This window comes from Nelumbo lutea, chromosome 1, assembly GCF_056320005.1.
Source record: "Nelumbo lutea isolate HS-2025 chromosome 1, American lotus-T2T, whole genome shotgun sequence".
Taxonomy (NCBI): domain Eukaryota; kingdom Viridiplantae; phylum Streptophyta; class Magnoliopsida; order Proteales; family Nelumbonaceae; genus Nelumbo; species Nelumbo lutea.
The window spans coordinates 40157465-40177443 of NC_142684.1; the positions used below are offsets into that span (position 1 = coordinate 40157465).

Consider the following 19979-nt stretch of genomic DNA (forward strand, 5'->3'; position numbering starts at 1 on the left):
ACTTATCAAATCGGGTTTGGATGATTCGTTATATATATTAGATTAGGCCAATCCAAAATAAGTTGGTCCATGTTCTTATTGGTCTGAATTGGACCTAAACCAAATTCCCAATAATCTGATCATGAGGCCAAACCCTTGTCCAATTTGAAACCAATCAAAACTGAAGCCAACATAAAAACACTTTTATGAAAGTACTTTTATGTAAGCACTTTTATAAAAAGTAATTTTATGAAAAACACTTTTATAAAAGTAATTTTATGAAAAACACTTTTACAAAAGTAATTTTATGAAAGGTAAGGTACTTTTATGGAAAAATTTTTGCAAAAAATACTTTTACATGAAAGCACTTTAGTAAAAGCAGTTCTATAAAAGTACTTTTATGAAAACACTTTTATAAAAACACTTACCAAAGTATTTTTATAAAATCACTTTTATGAAAGTACTTTTATAATAATAGTTTTACAAAAACACTTTTATGAAAGCACTTTTTTTCAAAGTACTTTACAAAAACACTTTTAAAAAAGTACTTTTATTTGTTCACTTTGGATTGGATTGGACCAAGCTTGATCCTTTTGCATTTTAATTGGGCGATTGGACTGTAGTAGGTGTTGTAGTTTTTTTAACATATTTTCTAAATTTTTTATGTTATTTTGGTGTTTGATTTAATTTGGATTATATATATTAGACCTAATCTGACCTTTTTGCCTTTTATTTAGACAGGGTTGGACTTGATTTGGACTGAATTTGGTCTAGTTCATTTGTAAATGAATCAATATTGGATTGGACTGGATTCGACCAAATCCCATACGTAGAGCAACTCAACTACGTTGCAGTGATTTTTGAACATGCCAGTGTGTTAATCAGGCACCGGTTTTACGTGATGTTTGTCTTTTTCACCACACACTGGCGTGTTCAATAATGCAGGTAATGTTTTTTCCACTTTGTCTCCGACAACAATATAATGCCAAAACGGTGGCTGACTAACTAGTTTAGACTTCAGAGACCCGCCAAAGAATTCGATCGCCACCACATTTATGTCACTCCATCTCCAATTAAAGCATGGATTTGACTTTTTATCTATAATCTATCTCTAACGATTGTTTTATATGATCAGTCATGATCCTAGTTCGTGGGAAGAGTCTACATTTTGAAATTAGTGGCTGCAGTGCTACACCTTCAATTTTCAAATGATGAGTTCCATCTGCAATGACATTTGGTGTATGTTTGTCTCTGCAATGCCACTATGCCACTAGCAATCTTGCTTTGCACTTATCTTTAACTGAAGGCCATTGTAGCTATCCGCCATTGGCAATCTTGCAATACAGCAACGGAACGATGACTGCTTAATTAATTCCGTTATTATCTTTCTCATGCATCCTTCCAAAGCAGCCTCCTCCCAGATACATTCTCCAAGGATAGTCATTAAGGATATTCCCAATGTACAGCTGTAATACCCCGTGGATAGGGGAATGTGGGAATATCCTGTGGATTGCAGATCAGTGGTACTAAGCACTTGGGATCTTCTACTCAGAAATTGTTCCCACGTCTCTACCCACACGACATCATTATCATGTAATGGGAAATCACCCAATGAATAACAAAAAGAGAGATAATCCCAATGCGCAGCTGTAATGTCCCGTGGGGTAAGGATGTGGGAACAACCAGTGGGTAGCAGAAGATCAGTGGAAAACAGAAACAGCAAGCCTCATCGGCACAAACAACCCAGGCAGAAATATTGCACCATGTAAATGCCTAATTTCCATTAAAAGCTGATCTCCACATGCAAAGAGGCCTCAGGCCTCCTAATTAATATTCTGAAAACTGAAACATTAATTTGCATCCGGTGGTCTTTCTCCAAAGAAGAACTTATTTGATACATAATGGAACTCAACAAGACCACAATGTATCAAGTTTCCGGCGTCCAGGAAAAGACCAAAGATAACTGTACTGCTAAGTGTGGTTTGGCCAATGTATCTAACTGGGACCTTGTACCGGATGGCACCGACATCCGGTACAACAACAGGCAACAGCAACGCCCACGATAACGCCTCACGCCTGTGGTGATGACCCGATGAAGGCAACTCTCATTCGCCATGCCTCTTGCTTATTTTTCTTCTTCCACCTTTAACACTCTCATTCTCTCGATTTGCCCAAATCCCAACTGCCACTGTGAGGTTTTGGAAGGATGATTCTCTGCAGTGCCATTGTAGCGACCCACCATTAGCAATCTTGCAATATGCAAACTGTTACAAAGCAATGTTGATCGCTAACACTGATGACTGTTGGAGATACACCGGTCTTTAGGTGGGTGCTCATAAGAAACCGAATCAAGAAAATTGAACAAAAAAAAATGCGGTTAACCCAATTGACCCATATATAGTATGTTTATAACTACAAATATAAAAAAGCAAAGAACTGATCAACCGGTTAGGTGGTGATATTGGTTTTGGTTTCGGTTCAAAGAATTGCAAAACCCAATGATAATGGTTTGGTTTTAAAAAATTGCCCACAGTTAGGTTAACTGAACCGTGAACACCCTTAACCAGCAGATCGAGAGTCCAACCTTTTCATTTTCCTTTAACTGTTAAATAGGAAAAATTGAAACATGACAATCGACAAGAGACGGTAATATGACCTCTCAGGGTCACTCTAGTCATTACTCTAATTTAGGGCCCAGATGGACAACTTCTGTTAATGGTCATTAACGGTGATATAACAGAAGCCACGTTTTAGATTACACCTGTAAGTCCGTCACCTGTTCACGGAACTTTACATTGTTTTGGGCCCAGGGCCCATTCAAATTTTGGAAAAAGCCAAGCCCGACTTGGCCTATGAATAAGTCTATTTTAGATATAAAAAAAAGCTGCATGGGGCCTCTACATATTTTGAAAAGTAAAAAGAGAAATAGAAAAAAAGTGAAGTTTTAAAATAACAACCCCAAAATACAAAGTGGATCATCCCTAATGAAAATGTTGGATTTCCATCAGATGACACACACAAAATAAAAAAGAAACAATAAAGAAGATCATGCAAATGTAAATAAAATCTACAGGCCTTCTTGGCTTCTTGCTGCATGGGTTGAAAACGTTTGAATTCTATCCTGCCTGGCAAGGTAACTGGTGGACGCATTACTCTCATACTGCGTTTGATGTGGCAGGAACAGACAAAGGGATAAGTCCAGACTATTATGTATGAAATATCCCCCAAACCAGGTGCCAACTATTAAAAATTAAGACGCCAAAAAAAGTTTTCAAAACTAAGATGGGCAGAAGAATGGATAACATATTTTATGAGATGCATTGGTTTTGTACAAGAAAATCCTCAGACATACACATGACATTCTATTTTTTTCTTTTTTTAAGTATCCAAAATGTCAGTACCCACTCATACAAGAAATGAGTAGTTAATTCTATTTTCCAAAAAAATGTCAACTTTAGACACAAGGCTACTTATAAAAAAAAAAGCATCCACTTCATAGATGTAGGGCCCATGTTAATCTTTGTAATTCAAATAAAAAGTCATTATAAAGACCTTTAAATTACAAATTAAACCTATTTTAATTAATTGAATTAAATAAAAAATTCAAATTAAATATAATTACTAGGTACATGGCGAGCTCAAACAAAATGATATTATTACTAAAAAACAAAATGATGCGATGGTGTAGTTGCTAGTATGGATTCATTCTCCAGTCATATATGACGAGGGTTACCAATGGCGCAAAAATCCCTACACAGCACCACGATTCTAGCAAGAACGGTAATAGAAACTATGTAAAAATCATCAAGTGTTCGCCTAGGGTGATACCTACAAAAACAAATGTTCCATTTGATAGAAAATAAGCAACCTCATATCAGTGATATAATTGGCCATGTCCATTTCAAATCATTGACAGACTCTGAGAGCAATGTAGAGTCGGAGATCCAACCCTTACTTTCCTCAGATTAACAATTTGCAATTAGGAGCTTGACAGGAACAGTTGGCCTTTGTGGATGACACATCAATTTCTAACAAGTAATATCTGCCCAGAAACATCATATATTCTTTTTCAGAACCATCACCGATTGATTATCTAATTATAATTGCATCAAATACAATGGTTCACGTCAGTCTATTTACATGAGTTTTGTTGCAAACCCAAGAGGAATGACCAATGTGATTGATTCAAAATGTTCATCAATACTTAAAACCATTATTGGGAAATCAAACCAGGACCTTACATCAGAATTTGACTGCTCAGACAAGCTTAGTTGCAGCTTTCAAGTGCAGGAAGGCAGTATTATAGGGATGTCATCTATTCTGTTATTTACACTTTCTCTTCTCCTTCTTCATCTTCAATGTCATCCATCCCAACCCAACGGGTGAAAGCAAAAAGGAACTCCTTGAAGGTGACCATTCCATTCTTATCCCAGTCCATCTCTTCTGTGGAGACCAAATTACTAGGATCAGATGAGTTAGCAATAACCAAATCATGAAGCCAAAAAAAAAAAAAAGAAAGAGTTTAGCAATAACAAGATAATTGATACTTGGTTAGGTTAGGTAGCCTGCAAGCTTCATGTAAACTACTGAGACTCACCATTATATTACTTACAAAATAAGGAATTTGGGACTCTTGCTCAAATCTTGGGCCGCATGGTATAAATCAAACAACCTTCAAGGGAATGAACAAAATTGAAGAGTTCTAGGTTGGTTGACAGGAATACAAATCCCTCAAGGGTCACCTAGAGTGCCAAAGTTCTCATTTTTCAGTCAATAAAATATATAGATGGAAAAGATATAACATGGAAGGGCCTGGCAACTGATTGACTCTATCTCAGCAAATCTATGGCCACAAAAAACCTGACACATAAAAAACTAAGGCTCAGGCCATGCTGACACTTTACACTTTGGCACTGTAGTTGTGAAACACTGTCAGTGCTCCAAATAGTCGAAAAAAAAAAAAAAAAAAAAAACTATTGGAGCTTATCACTCCTAGAAATGTATAGTGAAGAAAATCCAATAAGGTACGAATATATTATTTTTTATATTTTCTTTCAATTTCTTATTTTTATGTATTTAAATTATTTATGTTATTTAAATTATAACTGACTGTCTCTGTGCACGCACACACACACACACATGCTCATTTGGGGAATTAGTCTGGCTAGTCAGGTAGTTTGATGAGTTTCCTTAAACGACCTGAATTCTTTCATTTGATACTTTAGTTGATAGCATGCAGGTCTTGGTGGCTTCTATTCATGAGGTAAGTTTCATCCCAAAAACACTTGCCAAGTTTCCACAATAAGCACTTCTTTTTGGCAACATTTACATTATAAAATTAGAACTCTGAAGTAATCAAATAATCACCATACAAGGTGGTGGTTTGTGTGTGTGTGTTCATATATATATATATATATATATATATATATATATATATATATATGCACACACGCATATAGGGGGGAGGGGGAGAGGGAGGGAGGGAGGGAGAGAGAGAGAGAGAGAGACTGACCAAATCTTTTCATGGCTATTCGTCCAGAAGAGCGTTCCCCCGAAGTAGTTTCATTTATGGCCTGAACCATCTCATTCTTGCTAACATAGCCATCCCTGTTCTTGTCCAAGAACACGAATGCATCAACCAATGTTTCAAATGTTGCCTCAAGATTAGGGAACCCCATCTTTGATTTCTAGAAACATGGTTATGGAAACGCAATAACTGATCTTGCATGTGTCAGAACTGATAGTAATGCATATTGCAAGATGGGTTCTCCTTCACTGTTTCATACACATGATCACATCCAGAGAGCTAGAAATTACCATTCAGATGGTCACTCCTAGAATTCTTTGTGACCACTAGTCCTAGTCTCCTAGATCCTTCAAAAGGTAAATACCATCATTTTGGTTTCAAGAGCAAGGAGACTCCTTAAAAATACTTCAATGGTATTGGGGTCAGGGCTAGGCACTTTTGGTTGTGGAATAGAGCCTTTGGTATTGGGGTTTGTGCTTAAGGCTCTGTTCCCTTTCCATATGCCTTGTATACCTCTCTTTTATATTCTAAACATGGAAGACAACAAATATAGATGAAAAAGGGAGTTGGAAAAAACTATTGTATAGTGGATACAAATTGGAGAGCAGCCGGGTCCTCTTTGAGAAGATAGACAAGGCAGAGGAGAACAATGAACTCATTAAACTTCATTCCCATATTCTCGTGGATATCGCACGCCTCAAAGAGGTCACTGATCTCTTCCTCTGTAAAAGATATCTCCAATTTGTGGAAGCAATGCTTCAGCTCCTCTGGATCTATTGCACCATTTGAATCCTCATCTGTCATAGGAGGAAGGGGGATATGAACACAAAAAACTGTTAGATTAGGCATCTTCAGTGTAAATGGTTTTCATCTGCATCAAAATATGTATGAAGAAACTATATAATTCAAATGAGTTTCCATCACTTTAGTTAGTGATAAAATGCCAAAGAAAACCTGACAAACAGAGATGTAATATAGCCAAATTATGATAATGGACATGCATCGAAGTGAACAGGCCAAAATAAACAATAAAACAGTGGTTGTGTAATCCAAACAAAAAAACAAAGGATAAATGAAGCTTTGTTGTTTCCTATCATCTGACCTGACAAGTCTATCTGCTACAGAAATCTCAGGCAGTGTCCTTGCTAGCTACAGTTCAATTTCCAAAATTTGAAAAATACAAACTAAGAAGGCATCTATAAACTGGAAAATGATACTTACCAAATTGTTCAAAAATGGTCTTGCAGTTTCTAAAACTCTCATCAATTTTTGGGAATTTCAAGACTATGCTGTCAAATGATTTCATGACACATCCTTTGGATGCCCTCCTCTGCATTGCTTCTACCATTTCTGCCTCAAGCTTTGTTTCTGGAGTCCAACCCTTTCTAGGCTTGTCACCCTTCCCCAATGTGCCACCCATTTTCACGTTGTTAAGAAAATTTGGGATGTGGTATACAAGCCAAGTATGTGCCTGGGAGGACATTGGAAATGAAATGTCAGTAGATAAATAAGGCCATCTCAAAGACTCCGAATCTGCTACAGACAAGACGAATACAATGGGCTACATAACCCAATCAAGAGTGAACACATTAGTTGTCCATATAATCCCATTTTACACGTCTTCTTTGTATCAGATCCCAACCACATGTCAAAGAAAAAGAAAAAAAAAAGGAATAAGCTTTAAATAAATAAATAAATGTTTCTTCCTGCATCAAACTCTCCTTCCATTTAGTGAGATAAAGCACAAATGAATAAAATCCTGCCAAACCTTGATTATCCTATAACTATCTTTGTTTTCCTTTTACTTTCAAAAAAAGCTGCTTCTACTCCTTTCCCAGGATTCGGGTGCTATTAAATGCTTTTCATGTGCAGTCTCCCTTGTTCCTGCAAGTAACCACTCACTTAGCTCCAACATAGATACTTGTATCTATCGTTTCTGTCAAAAAAAAAAAAAAAGTCATTCTATCAAATCTTTTCTTTATGATGAAAGAATCTCTGAGAATCCATCAAAAAGTGGTGCCTATAATGTATTAAACTAAGATTTTCAACAAAACAAATTTCCATCTCTGAAATTTATCAGTTTCAAAGATCTTCACACTCAGTAATAATCAGTCAGATGATGTTGTGGAAGGTCTTTCTTGTTGAGATATTGGGCTGGACGGCTTCCTAGTTGCCCCTTTCTTTATTTCTTTATTTTTATTTTTGTGGGCTTTAGTTATTATGGGCTTCAGGCCCCTTTTGTTGTTTTTATTTCTTTTGTTTCTCTTATCATTATTAATAGCCTCCCAATCAGGGGCATTCATGTAATCCCCCCTTTAATTATGATAGGTCTAATGAAAGAGAGAAAGGGGCTGGGAGAAACAAAAGAAGATCCATGGCTTTCTCCTTGACTCTCAGCCACTCCTACCAAGTGAAGATGCTAACACTAGCATTAGCAAGCGTTAACCATTTTACTAATGCTAGTGTAAAGCCAAAGGGTAGTGAGGATAAGAAGGAGAAGGCAGCCATATGTGATTAATGCAAGAAGCCTAAGCATACTAGAGAGACTTGCAAGAAACTTCATCCCCATTTGATGCCAGAGAGGTTAAAAAATAACAAAAAGGGTGGAAATGCTAATGCAACCATTATAGAAAATAGTGAGAAGAGGCCTAGTGAGGAGAAGTCTATATTGTTGAGAAACTAGCAGTTGTGAGAGATGAATTTGAAAAGTATGGGAAACTTCTAAATCACTTGGAAAGGGAAGTTAGCTCCAACTCTACAGACAACTCAGCATCTACAGCCTTTGCCCAGTCAAGTACTTGTGCCACTGCTAATCATGCATCCTTCTTAGGTACTCATTGTATCCCTCGTATTATTGATTCTGGTGCATCTAATCACATGACTAGTATACCTAATCTTTTTTTGTTCCTATCGGCTTTTACTGGCTGAGATAAGATTTCCCATGTCAATGGCTCTCTTGCTCCTATTTTTCGAAAGAGAGACATTAGAGCCACCGAGACCCTTACCCTTAGGGGTGATCATTCTTGGGCCAGCCCGACCCGACCCAGCCCACAAATTTCTGGGCTGGACCCAAGTTTTTGTGTGCAAGCCCGGCCCGGCCCAGGCCCACATCAAGCCTGAAAAATTTTGGGTTGGGCTTGGGCCCATCACTTCAAGCCCGACCCGGCTTGCAATATAATATAATACATATTTTTAAATATACATTATATAATATATACATATATATTGCATTACATTATATGTTACATAAATACAAGTATATTTTATTTTATAATAAATGCTTATTATTTTATATAAGATATAATTTTAAGTATTAACATATAAATAAATATTAATAAGTTGACCCATGTCAATACATGCGTGAACACTTGAGCTAACTCAAGTATGTGAATTATCCTCCTATGCAAGGCCTTCATTCTCATTGCTTGAGCAATATGGGATTGGAAAAACACTCAATGGTAGCACTCACTATTTAGTGTTGTTCCAAGTCCCACGTTGCTCAAGAATGGGAATAAAGGTCTTGACTTCATCTATAAAAGGATAGGTAAGCCAAGCCAAACCAACTCTAAGAATCAAATGAGGCCCATGCCTTTTTTGTAAGTAGGCCCAAAGCTTAGCTAAGCCCAATTTAACTTGGGCTTGTGCCATTTTACATTGGGATTATAGCTGATAAGGGCAACTTTTGAGCCCTAATATCAATAAAAGTAATAATTTTAATAAAATTTCAAAAATAGGTCGACTTTTTAAAAATAATATCAAATAAGGGCAAAAACACTGTTCATCTTCTTCCTCTTGCAAACCATTCATCAGCGTCGTCACCCGCCACCGCCTCCAGCAACCTTTGGCAACGCCTCCGCCTACCTCCACCGCCTTCGCCCACCTTTGCCTCCATCTCCGCCGCCACCTTTGCCCACCTCAGCTCAAACTTTTTTAAACTTTATTTGCCGTAGACTTTAGTTAGTGTTGTATTGTATGCAGACTTTAGAATTAATTATACATAAACCAAGCATTAGTCCATTATCATTCTGTTACTGGAATGGGTTGATCAGATGCATCTCTTCTCCACTTATACAACCCATAAGCTGCTCTCTCTCTCTCTCTGTGAGTTGGAATCTCTGAGGAACCAAGAGGGAGAAGCCAAATAGCCAATGGGTCGTCCTCAAGGAGAAGATCCACAACCGGAGAAGATACCTCTCAACAATACATACCAGCAGGAACCATCTTACCCACTGTCGGAAAATGATTCAACAATGCAACAACAGTTCGATCAACCACCACCTGCTCCTCAGCCAACACAATACCCTCCACAAAACCCTCAGTATCAACCAGCACAGTACCCACCACAAAACCCCACGTACTAGCCTCAGCCTCAGCCAGCAACCTATCCATCACAGAAGCCGACGTATCCTCCTTCTCAGCCAGCTTCCTACCCACCACAGAACCTGACATATCCTCCTGCTCAGCCAGCCTCCTACCCACCTCAGGCATCTCCAGCAAACTACATTCCCCAGGCCAGTCCCTAGAAATTCCCTCCTCAGTCTCAGACGGTGCAGTTCCCTCCGCCAAGTCCACAACCTCAATACCCACCACAGCCACAGTCCCCCTACAAGACTCCACCAGGACCACCACTACCACCACCACAACCTGGTATTCCGGTAGTGCAATACCCAACAGTCCCCACTAAAGTAGGCTGGAAGACCGAGCCATTCGACTGCAAGGACAATCCCACCAACAGTAAGGATCTTCTTTCTTCTTAATTTTTACGTCAATTTGCTTTCTTGAAAGAAAACTTAAGAACGATTGCCATTAATCTCTTTCTCTGTTGCAGCTATCATCACATTTTTCTTCCCTTGCTTGATGTTCGGGCAGGTTGCAGAAATAGTTGACAGTGGCCAAACTTGTAAGACAGACAACATTTCAGCATTAAGATTCATCTTTATGGGTTCTCTCCTTTATTTTCATCAACCATACACGTCCCCACTAAAGTAGGCTGGAAGACCGAGCCATTCGACTGCAAGGACAATCCCACCAACAGTAAGGATCTTCTTTCTTCTTAATTTTTACGTCAATTTGCTTTCTTGAAAGAAAACTTAAGAACGATTGCCATTAATCTCTTTCTCTGTTGCAGCTATCATCACATTTTTCTTCCCTTGCTTGATGTTCGGGCAGGTTGCAGAAATAGTTGACAGTGACCAAACTTGTAAGACAGACAACATTTCAGCATTAAGATTCATCTTTATGGGTTCTCTCCTTTATTTTCATCAACCATACACTTTGGGTTCTTCATCGATGATTTCACCACCAATCCCACTGGTTTCAGAGACCTAAGCAAGTAGTGACACGTGTTTCTTGTTTGATGATGAATGGATTAAAAAAGTTAAATGTTGTCGGAGGCGGAGGTGGCGGCATTGGGTAGAGGTGGAGGCATTGCCGGGGGTGGGCGGAGGCGGAGGAGTTGCTGAAGGTTTTCGGAGGCGGCAGCAAGTGGCGGCGGGCGACGACGCTGATGAATGGTTTGCAAGAGGAAGATGAATAGTGTTTTTGCCCTTATTTGATATTATTTTTAAAAAGTTAACCTATTTTTGAAATTTTATTAGAAGTATTACTTTTATTGATACTAGGGCCCAAAAGTTGCCCTTATCAACTATAATCCCTTTTACATTTACTACATTTTATTTAATTTAAAATTTAAATAATTAAATAAATTTTTATTATTGGATGTCATAGCCCCAAACTCAATACTCATTAGGCCCAGAAAGCCCGTAAGCCAGGCCCTGGCCCATGTAGGGCCAGGCTTGGGCTTACAATCTAGGCCTAGGAGCAGACTAGGTCAGGCCCAGGAATAGGTTAAAGCCCTTACATTAGTGGTAAACCTAACCCAGCCTGACCCATGATTACCCCTACTTACCTTGCCCTCTGTCCTCCATGTACCTAAACTTAACAACAACCTTTTTTCTGTTAGTAATTTGACTAAGTCATTGAATAGGATATACCTGCTTGATGTGCCTAAAAAGAACAAGTTATCATCACAAATGGCTTTGGTGTCAATTGTGTTCGAGTCTTTTCATAAAATTATGTTATGTCATTTTCGTTTGGGCCATTTGTCCTTTTCCTCTTTACATGTTTTATTCCCTAAGTTGTTTAAAAGTGTTAGTCTTTCTAGTCTATAGTGTGAGTCATGTCAGTTGTTAAAGCATTCTAGAAATTCTTATCCCTTAAATAATAAAATATCCAAATTTCTTTTTGATATTGTGCACATTGATGTGTGGGGGCCATACCATATACCTTCTATGGGTGGTTATAAATACTTCATTTTGTTTATTGATGATTTTTTCCAAATATACATGAATTTACTTGATGTGTTCTTGTGATGAGGTCCCAAAGTTAATAAGACAATTTCATGAACTTGTTCTCACTCAATTTAAAACTCGTATCAAAGTACTTTGATCCGATAATGCTAAGGAATACTTTGAGAATGATCTTTCTATCTATCTTGTTGACTTTGGACTTATTCATCAAAGCTCTTGTCCTCGCACCCCTCAACAAATGGGGTAGCTCTTGTCTACCTATCTTGTTGACCTTGGGATTGTTCTTGCTAGAAGCATTTTGTTTGCCTCCCATGTTCCTATAAAATATTGGGGAGATGTTGTTCTTACAACAACTTATTTGATTAATCATTTGTGCTCAACAGGTCCTTGGATTCAAATATCCTTTTAGTCTTCTTTTCCTCAATGAGGATATATTCTCTATCCCTTTCAAAGTGTTGGTTATGCTTGCTATGTGCATATTCCTAGTTCACAAAGACACAAATTTGAACATAAGGCCAGAAAATGTATCTTTCTTGGGTGTTATGACTCCACATAGAAGGGTTACCACTGTTATGATCATCTTAGTGGCACCCGGTTTATTTCCATGGATGTCACATTTGTTGAGTCATCTCCTTTCTATCCAGTTCCTTCTCATAGGGAGAAGTCTCCTCTTTTTGATATTCCACTTCCTGCTTTTATTCCTAGTGACATCTCTAGGAGTCACTAGCTATTCCTAGTTCTTTAGTTCCTTCTTCTCTGGTTCCAGTTCCTTCCTCCTCTCATGTCTTTCTTCTCCCCCTACTAGTCTTCCTTTGTCTACCACCCATCTGATACTTCAGTATACACATGGGCAAGTTGTTCCCCTGCTATCACAAGAGCCTGAGAGCACGGCAGAAATGACCCCATTTTCATCCCTAAAAACACCCCCAATCCCCGATTGTCCCGGATTTCCCCTGCTACACCCATCAAAATTTAATTTCACGAATCCACTAGGTGGAGGGGTCCAAGCCACACTCATTACTCACTTAGTTTGTGTGCAACTTGCAATTTCACCCCTCTTCCTCAACATGTCATCCACAGTGTAATCTGTGAAAAGCTCCAAAGATTTCAGCCACTGTACCGCCCTAATATGAATGATAGCCCTCAGATCTGCTGCTCCTCTCTGAGCTTCTGAGAATATCCTAGAATTTCTTTCTTCCCATAGTGTCCAACATACTGCAACCCTTAGTCCTCTCCACATTGTCCTTCCCCTTTTTATCCGCCACCTAAAAAAAGAAGGGGAAAAAAGGCCTTGCAAGTCTGATGGGGGGTTCCAACAACAACCAAATAGGGACAAAGCCCATTCCCAAATTGACCTCGCAAAATGGCAAGACACCAGTAGGTGAAAACCAGTCTCCCCATCTGCTTTACAAAGAACACACCACTAAGGTGACAAACAAGTATTGGGTCTCTTCTTTTGGAGTAAAGCACCAGTGTTGATTCTTTCCAGATAGGCTTCCCAACAAAAACTACCAACCCTAGGAGGTATTGCTCTGCACCAAACCTCGTCAACAGGAAAAGGAGGAGAGGTAGGACTAGTGGACTGACTTAAGACTTTGAAGAAAGAAGCACAAGTAAAAATGCCATTGGGAGAAGGTGTCCAAATTCTAGAGTCCGCCCTAGTGGGGTCTAAGACAATGTTATCAAGAATTGCAATAAGGCTCAAAATAATGTCAAAGTCTGAGTCCCTCAAATCCCTTCTTAGACCCAAGTTCCACTCAATCCCAGAAATGGAAGAGGACGGGGTGGTAAAAGACGAAATTGGCTCATTTTTCAAATCAGAAAGAGCAAACAAAGAAGGAAACTGATCCTTTAGAGGGGCACTCCCCACCCAGGTTTGTTCCCAAAATTTTATGGAGTTACCGAAATTCAAATCATACCTGATATTAGGGGAGAAAACTGGTAGTAGGTCATGAATGACTTTTCAAGGAGAATTGCTTCTGGTCCTAGCTCTGATTCCAGCGTCCCATCCATTATGCTCCAGCCCATGAATACTTGCCACTATTCTAGCCCAAAGCTTCTCCTTCTCCAAGGGGAATCTCCACAACCACTTTCCCAACAAAGTCATATTCCTTCTCCTAATATTCCCAAGCCCCAAGCCACCACAAGTCTTACTCCTACAAACTATCTCCCAGCTCACTCTATGATCCCTCTTTTCCTCTCCCAGTTCCCACAAGAAATCTCTCATTAACTTCTCCAATCTATTAGCAACCTTCACTGGGATTTTAAACACCGACAGGAAAAAGATGGGTAAATTAACAAGCGTGGCCTTAATAAGAGTAATTCTCCCACCAAGAGAAAGGTAGTTCTTTTTCCATGACACTAGTCTTTTTTCGAACCTTTCCACCACTGGGTTCCAAAAGCTCTCTCTCATGGGATTATCCCCTAAAGGCTACCCTAAGTAGTTCAAAGGCCAACCCGAGGCTTCACACCCCAATACTTCAGCACTCTCCCTGATCTCTCCCTCCTCCAAATTCACCCCCACAACACAACTTTTCCCAAGGTTAACTTTCAAGTTGGATATTTGCTCAAACAATTGTATCACCGACTTCAAATTCCTAATAAAGCTCACATTACCGCCTTCATAGAAAAGAATCGTGTCATCAGCAAACTGCGAGTGAGTAAGAGGGGTCTCCCTGATCTCTTATTATTGTTTTTTAGCCTCTGTTTCTTCTTAACCCATACCCAAAATGTGTTAGAAGCATTATCTAAACTATAATGGAGGGATTCAATGAGAGTCAAAATGGAAGCACTTTGTAAGAATAACATGTGGGAGGTTGTTTTTTTTTTATCAATAACACCAGCTTCATTAAATTAAAAGAAAAGATGGAATATGGATAGAAAAGGGGATATAAAATATCTTAGCTCCCCAAAAACAGAAAACAAAGGGAGTGCAAAGAGAAAAGATTAAAAACTAGCCCAAAAAACAGACTCCCTATTCACTCCTTGCTTGGCCAACCCATCCGCAAATGAGTTGGCACTCCTCTTCACCCAGTTGTACTGAATCTCAATGTCCCTACCCAGCCATAAGAACTGTTTTTTTTTCATTGTTAAAGTTCCACAAATCATTGTCCTTTGTCTTCAACTGAGAGGTATAAAGCAAGGCTAGTTGCTAAGGGTTATACTCAAGAATATGGGTTGATTACTTGGAAACCTTTGCTCCCATCAATGTTTTAAAAGCACAAGGCGCAAAAAAAGCATAGAAGTCGGCGCAAGGCACAAATATACAAAAAATGATAAAAAATATAAAAAAAAATGTTAGAAAGTTCAAAAACAAATGCCAAAAATTAAAAAAAAAATATTAAACATAATATTAATAAAAAATATAAACTTAAATTTTAAAATAAAAGTTTTAGAAAACCTATTATCTAAAATTAAAATACATAAAAATAAAATGTAAAGCATATTCAAATGAGAATTAAAAAATAAAATCAACCATATAAAACATTTTCAAGCATGTAAAACCTCTAAGCTCTTTTTTCACTCAATTGCATTACTTCAAGTAGCTAATGTAATGTAAAGCATATTACATTCCTGATTCTATGAGCCGCCTTTATGCCACACCCCTCCATGCAAGCCCAAACAAGTCCATGTTAGGTGTTAAATTCTTAGTTCTCACACAAAAAATAATGAATTTGTAATTTTAATTGCTTTTTAAGAAATATTTTATTAGGATGAATGAATGAACAACATTAGCAAATAGGGGGTTCTCGGAATTGTTTGGGCTAATGTTCATTCACTCATCCTAATAAAATATTTACTTAAAAAGCAATTAAAATTATAAATTCATAATTTTTTTGTGTGAGAACTAAGAATTTAACACATAACATGGACTTGTTTGGGCTTCCCTCGAGAGGCGTGGCACGAGGGTCCTGGGGCTTCGCCCCTGGCCTTCCGTTTCCCAAATGGATTCTATTCGAGTTCTCTTATGATGGCTTCTTTGTCTTGGCCTTTATATTAGTTTGATGTGAAAAAAGTATTTTTGAATGGTGACCTTCATTAAGGGTGTATTTCTCTCTCTCTTAGCATGTATGGTAAGGAATTAGCAAGGAAGGTTTGTCAATCGAGAAAATCTCTCTATGGGCTCAAACAATCTCCACAAGCTTTGTTTGAGAGGTTTCGTAATGCCCTTGTTGGGGTTGGCTATGTTTAGACCCAATCCAAGCACACCCTCTTTGTGAAGAGGAGAGATTCCTTAGTTACTATCCTCGTTGTTTTTGTTGATGACATTGTTGTTATTAGAGATGATGTCGACGAGATTGGGAAACTTAAACATTTTGTCAATACTGAATTTGAAATTATAGACCTTGGTGCACTACACTACTTGGGTATTGAAGTGGCAAGGTCGAAAGATGGGATTTTTATTTCACAAAGAAAATATGTGCTGGATTTAACAACTGAGACAGGTAAATTTGGTGCCAAACCTGCTCCACACCTATTGATGCAAATCACAAGTTATCTACCATAGATGGGGAGTTATTATCTAATAGGAGTGTGTTTCAGAGGCTTGTGTGGAAGTAGTTATACCTATTTATGGTGCAGCCTAATATATCTTATGTAGTGAGTGTTATCAACCAATTTGTGCATGCTCCTAGAGACTCATTTGGGTGCTGCTAAAAGGATATTATGTTATTTGGAGGATCTTTAGGGAGAGGTCTTTTATTTGCTAACCATGGACATAAGAGGATAGAGGCATATACAAATGCAAATTGGGCAGGTAGCATTGATGACAGGAGGTCTACACCTAGATATAGTACCCTCGTTGCTAGTAATTTAGTTTCTTGGAGAAGAAAGTGTTGTGGCAAGATCTTCAACAAAATAGAATAAAGAGCAATGACTCATGAGGTATCAAAATTGCTATTGCTTAGATCATTGCTAGGAGAGTTGGGAATAGACCTGTTCATGGGGCGGGTAGACCGACGGCCTGACCCGGCTCGGCCTGCACCCCGGTCGGGCTTGGACATGTAGTTGTTTCGAGCCAGTCTCGGGATTTGTCAAAAAAGCCCAACCCAACTAATTTATATATATATATATATATATATATATATATTAATAATTTAATATATACATTTTTTATTTTTTTCTTTATAACTTCTCTCTCTCTGCTCAACCGCTTCAACAATAGCAACAGCATGAGCTTTAGACTTCGGGCTCGAGCCCAGGCCCAGGCTTCGGGCTTTTTATGAGGGTCGGGCTCAGGCCCAAGTTGTAGGCCCAATGGTCGGGTCGGGCTCGGGTTCGGGCCTTAAAAAAATCTATTAATGAAGAGTGAAAGCCCGGCCCAGCCCATGAACGGGTCTAGCTGGGAATTAGTTATGGCAAACCAATTATGTTGTTTTATGATAACCAAGCTACTATTAGTATAGCTCACAACCCCATTTAGCATGATAGAACCAATCATATTGAGGTAGATAGACATTTTATAAGGGAGAGAGTAGCATTTGGAGAAGTTTGTCTACCATTTGCTACTTCAAAAGAATAGTTAGAAAATATTCTCGCTAAGGAAGTTCCTAAGGCTAAGTTGCAACACTATGTAAGCAAGTTGGGCATGAATATCCATGCTTAGATTGAGGGGGAGTGTTCAGATATTGGGCCAAACAGCTCCCTAGTTTGTCCCTTTCCTTATTTCTTTATTTTTAATGTTGTGGGCTTTAGTTATTATGGGCCTTAGGCCCCTTTTGCTGCTATTATTTCTTTTGTTTCTCTTGTTATTATTAACAACCACCCTATTAGGGGCATTCATGTAATCTCCACTTTAATTATGATAGATCTAATAAAAGAGGGAAAGGGGTTAGGAGAAAGCACGATTTCTTACCTCCAATTTGCAGACGATATCATAGTATTTTGTAAAGGGGGAGATCTTAGGAGAGTTAGGAAATTAAAATAACTAATTCGGGATTGATCACCGACATATGCTTGCATCATGGTAGATAAACAAGCATTTTATTATTATTGTAATGTCATGGAGTAGCATATTGCAATCTAAAAAAATATTTTTTTCTGAAGGAAGATGGGTGAGAAGGACTTTATAGAAGTTGGAAGATGGAGGTCGGAGGTTCTGATCGAAGCGAAGAGTTTCAAGTTTGAAGAAGGTAAAAGTGTCTTGAAGATCAGAGAGAGTAACAGGGCGACAATATTGATGACGAAGGAGGTTATAGCATGGGTGAAAGGTTTTGTTGATGGTGCTATTCACTCATGTAAGGAGGAAGGCTAGAAAAACTCTATTCAGTTCCTAGTAAGACTTTTGCAATTGAACTGAAAAGGAACTGCAAAGGTTGGTTCATAACTGTGACTGAGTTTTTTGGTAAAAATAGAAAACAAATGGTCTGTGTACCGGAAGGGAAAAGGTAGAGAGGGTGGATGGCTTTCATGGATGAGTTGCAAGCTTTCCTTGTTGCCTCAGCTAGAAAGAAGACAGAGGAAGTGAAGGCATCTAGTAAGAAGTCCAAGGGTCAAGGCAGGAAGAGGGAGGTATGGTTGAGACTACTGGGAGTGTTAACACACAAGGCTCTAGGTCTCCTGGTTTGGTCGTTGTATGCTCTTCAAATCACTAGAGAATATGGGTAAGAGCAGGGACGGATGAATGGAAAAAAAGAATGGTCTTAGTGGTTGATAAGGGAGTCAAAGACTGGAACGAAGTATTGAATGCAGTTGCAGGGGAGTTAGGTATTGGCAATGAAGCAATGTTAATCCCGTTTATAGAAAGTAAGGCCATTCTTGATGTAGGTGACCAGGAGGTAAGCTTCAAAGCACTGGCTGTGGACGGTGGCCTTATACAGGTCCAGAACTGGAGTCCAAGCTGTAATGAAGTTGCAGTCCAAGATGGGTGCACCCAGTTGAAGCTTATTGGCCTTCCTTTCAATCTCTGGCAGGACTCTGTTCTTGAACAAATTGTCTCCATCAAATTTGCAAGGCCTTTTTGCTCCTTTCTTCAGGTGGCATATGAAAAGGGGAAGGACTATGTAGAGAGGGCAGCAGTATGCTGGTCTTTATGGGAAGAAAGAAACTCCAGAATCTTCTCTAATGTAGAGATAGGTGCTGAAGAGTTAAGGGCCCTGATCCACATAAGGGTTATTCAATGGATGAAGTCCCTAGAGCTATTCACAGAATATACAATGAATGGCATGCTGAGGAAGTGGGGTGAGATTGCTAGTTGTACCTAGACTAAAGCAAGGATGAGTGTATCTTGGATTCCCCCACCTGCGGGTTTCATAAAACTAAACTTTGATGGAAGTAGCAAAGGGAACCCCGGAAAATCAGAGATTGGGGGTGTCTTTAGGGATGAGAGTGGGATTTTTTCTTCCATGTTCTCAGGCCCAATTGGAGTGGGTGACTCTCTCAGAGCTGAGATCCACGCAGTTATGGAAGGTGTCCAGAAAGCTAGGGAGATGAATATTAGAAAACTCATAATTGAAGAGGACTCGAAGGTGGTGGTTGGTTGGCTGAACAAAGAAGAAAGTGGTTTATGGAGTTATAGTAATTTGAAGAGGAAATTCAGATGGCTGGTTCGAGAAATGGAAGTTAAAATCAGTTGGGTAAAAAGATCAGCTAATTCTTTTGTTGATGCGTTAGCTAAACAAGGGGTGGACAGGGATGTCATGTTCTGGGCACAGATGTAATTTAATTTTCTTCTTTTTCTATTCTCTCCTTCTCTCTTGGTTCCTCTCTTGGGGCTCATGATGTAGTTGGAAGATAAGAAAGTTTGTCTTCATCTCTGTAAGGTGACAATTAATGAATCGTGTTATTGATCAAAAAAAATTCAGAAGTTTGAAAAGGTGTCCAATCTAAAAATCAATTTGGACAAAAGTTGTGTAGTAGGGATTAATATGGAGAAAAGTGTCCTAAATTTGGTAGTAGAGTGCTTAGAGTGTCAAATTATCCCTTGGCCTTTGACCAATTTGGGACTTCCCTTAGGAGCCAACACTAAGGAAAGCAGATTTTGGAACCTAGTTGTAGAAAGATGTGAAAAGAGACTAGCCGCCGCTTGGAAGAGGAGTTACATCTTGGAGGGAGGATTGCCTTGATAAGATCTACTTTGGCTAACTTACCTATTTATTTCCTCTCTTCTTTTAGGATCCTACCAAGGGAAGAAAATAAGTTAGAAAAAATTATGAGGGATTTCCTTT

At 38.8% G+C, this 19979-nt stretch overlaps 1 protein-coding gene, 1 long non-coding RNA gene and 1 pseudogene across 9 annotated transcripts in view; all 3 read right to left on the reverse strand.

The window, feature by feature from the left end:
- Nucleotides 1-1829: 1829 nt before the first annotated feature.
- On the reverse strand, nucleotides 1830-2095 carry LOC148874361 (uncharacterized; annotated as a pseudogene).
- Nucleotides 2096-3496: 1401 nt separating this feature from the next.
- On the reverse strand, nucleotides 3497-4021 carry LOC148874362 (uncharacterized). The gene is made up of 2 exons (XR_016101387.1): nucleotides 3935-4021; nucleotides 3497-3807 (listed from the first exon to the last, which is right to left on the reverse strand). It is a non-coding gene; the product is annotated as an uncharacterized LOC148874362 (long non-coding RNA).
- Nucleotides 4022-4044: 23 nt separating this feature from the next.
- LOC148874363 (Calcium-binding EF-hand family protein) overlaps nucleotides 4045-19979 on the reverse strand; it is a 41677-nt gene continuing 25742 nt past the window's right edge. For 3 of the 8 annotated variants that reach the window (XM_088952297.1, XM_088952304.1, XM_088952291.1), the window contains 5 exons: nucleotides 7275-7442; nucleotides 6728-6977; nucleotides 6101-6303; nucleotides 5492-5666; nucleotides 4045-4422 (listed from right to left, as the gene is read on the reverse strand). In XM_088952297.1, the coding sequence (XP_088808423.1) occupies nucleotides 4307-4422; nucleotides 5492-5666; nucleotides 6101-6303; nucleotides 6728-6926 (693 nt within the window). In that variant the 5' untranslated portion in view covers nucleotides 6927-6977; nucleotides 7275-7442 and the 3' untranslated portion in view covers nucleotides 4045-4306. The remainder of the gene's footprint in view (nucleotides 4423-5491; nucleotides 5667-6100; nucleotides 6304-6727; nucleotides 6978-7274; nucleotides 7443-19979) is intronic. The other 5 variants (XM_088952284.1, XM_088952275.1, XM_088952311.1 and 2 more) reach the window with 2 other exon arrangements.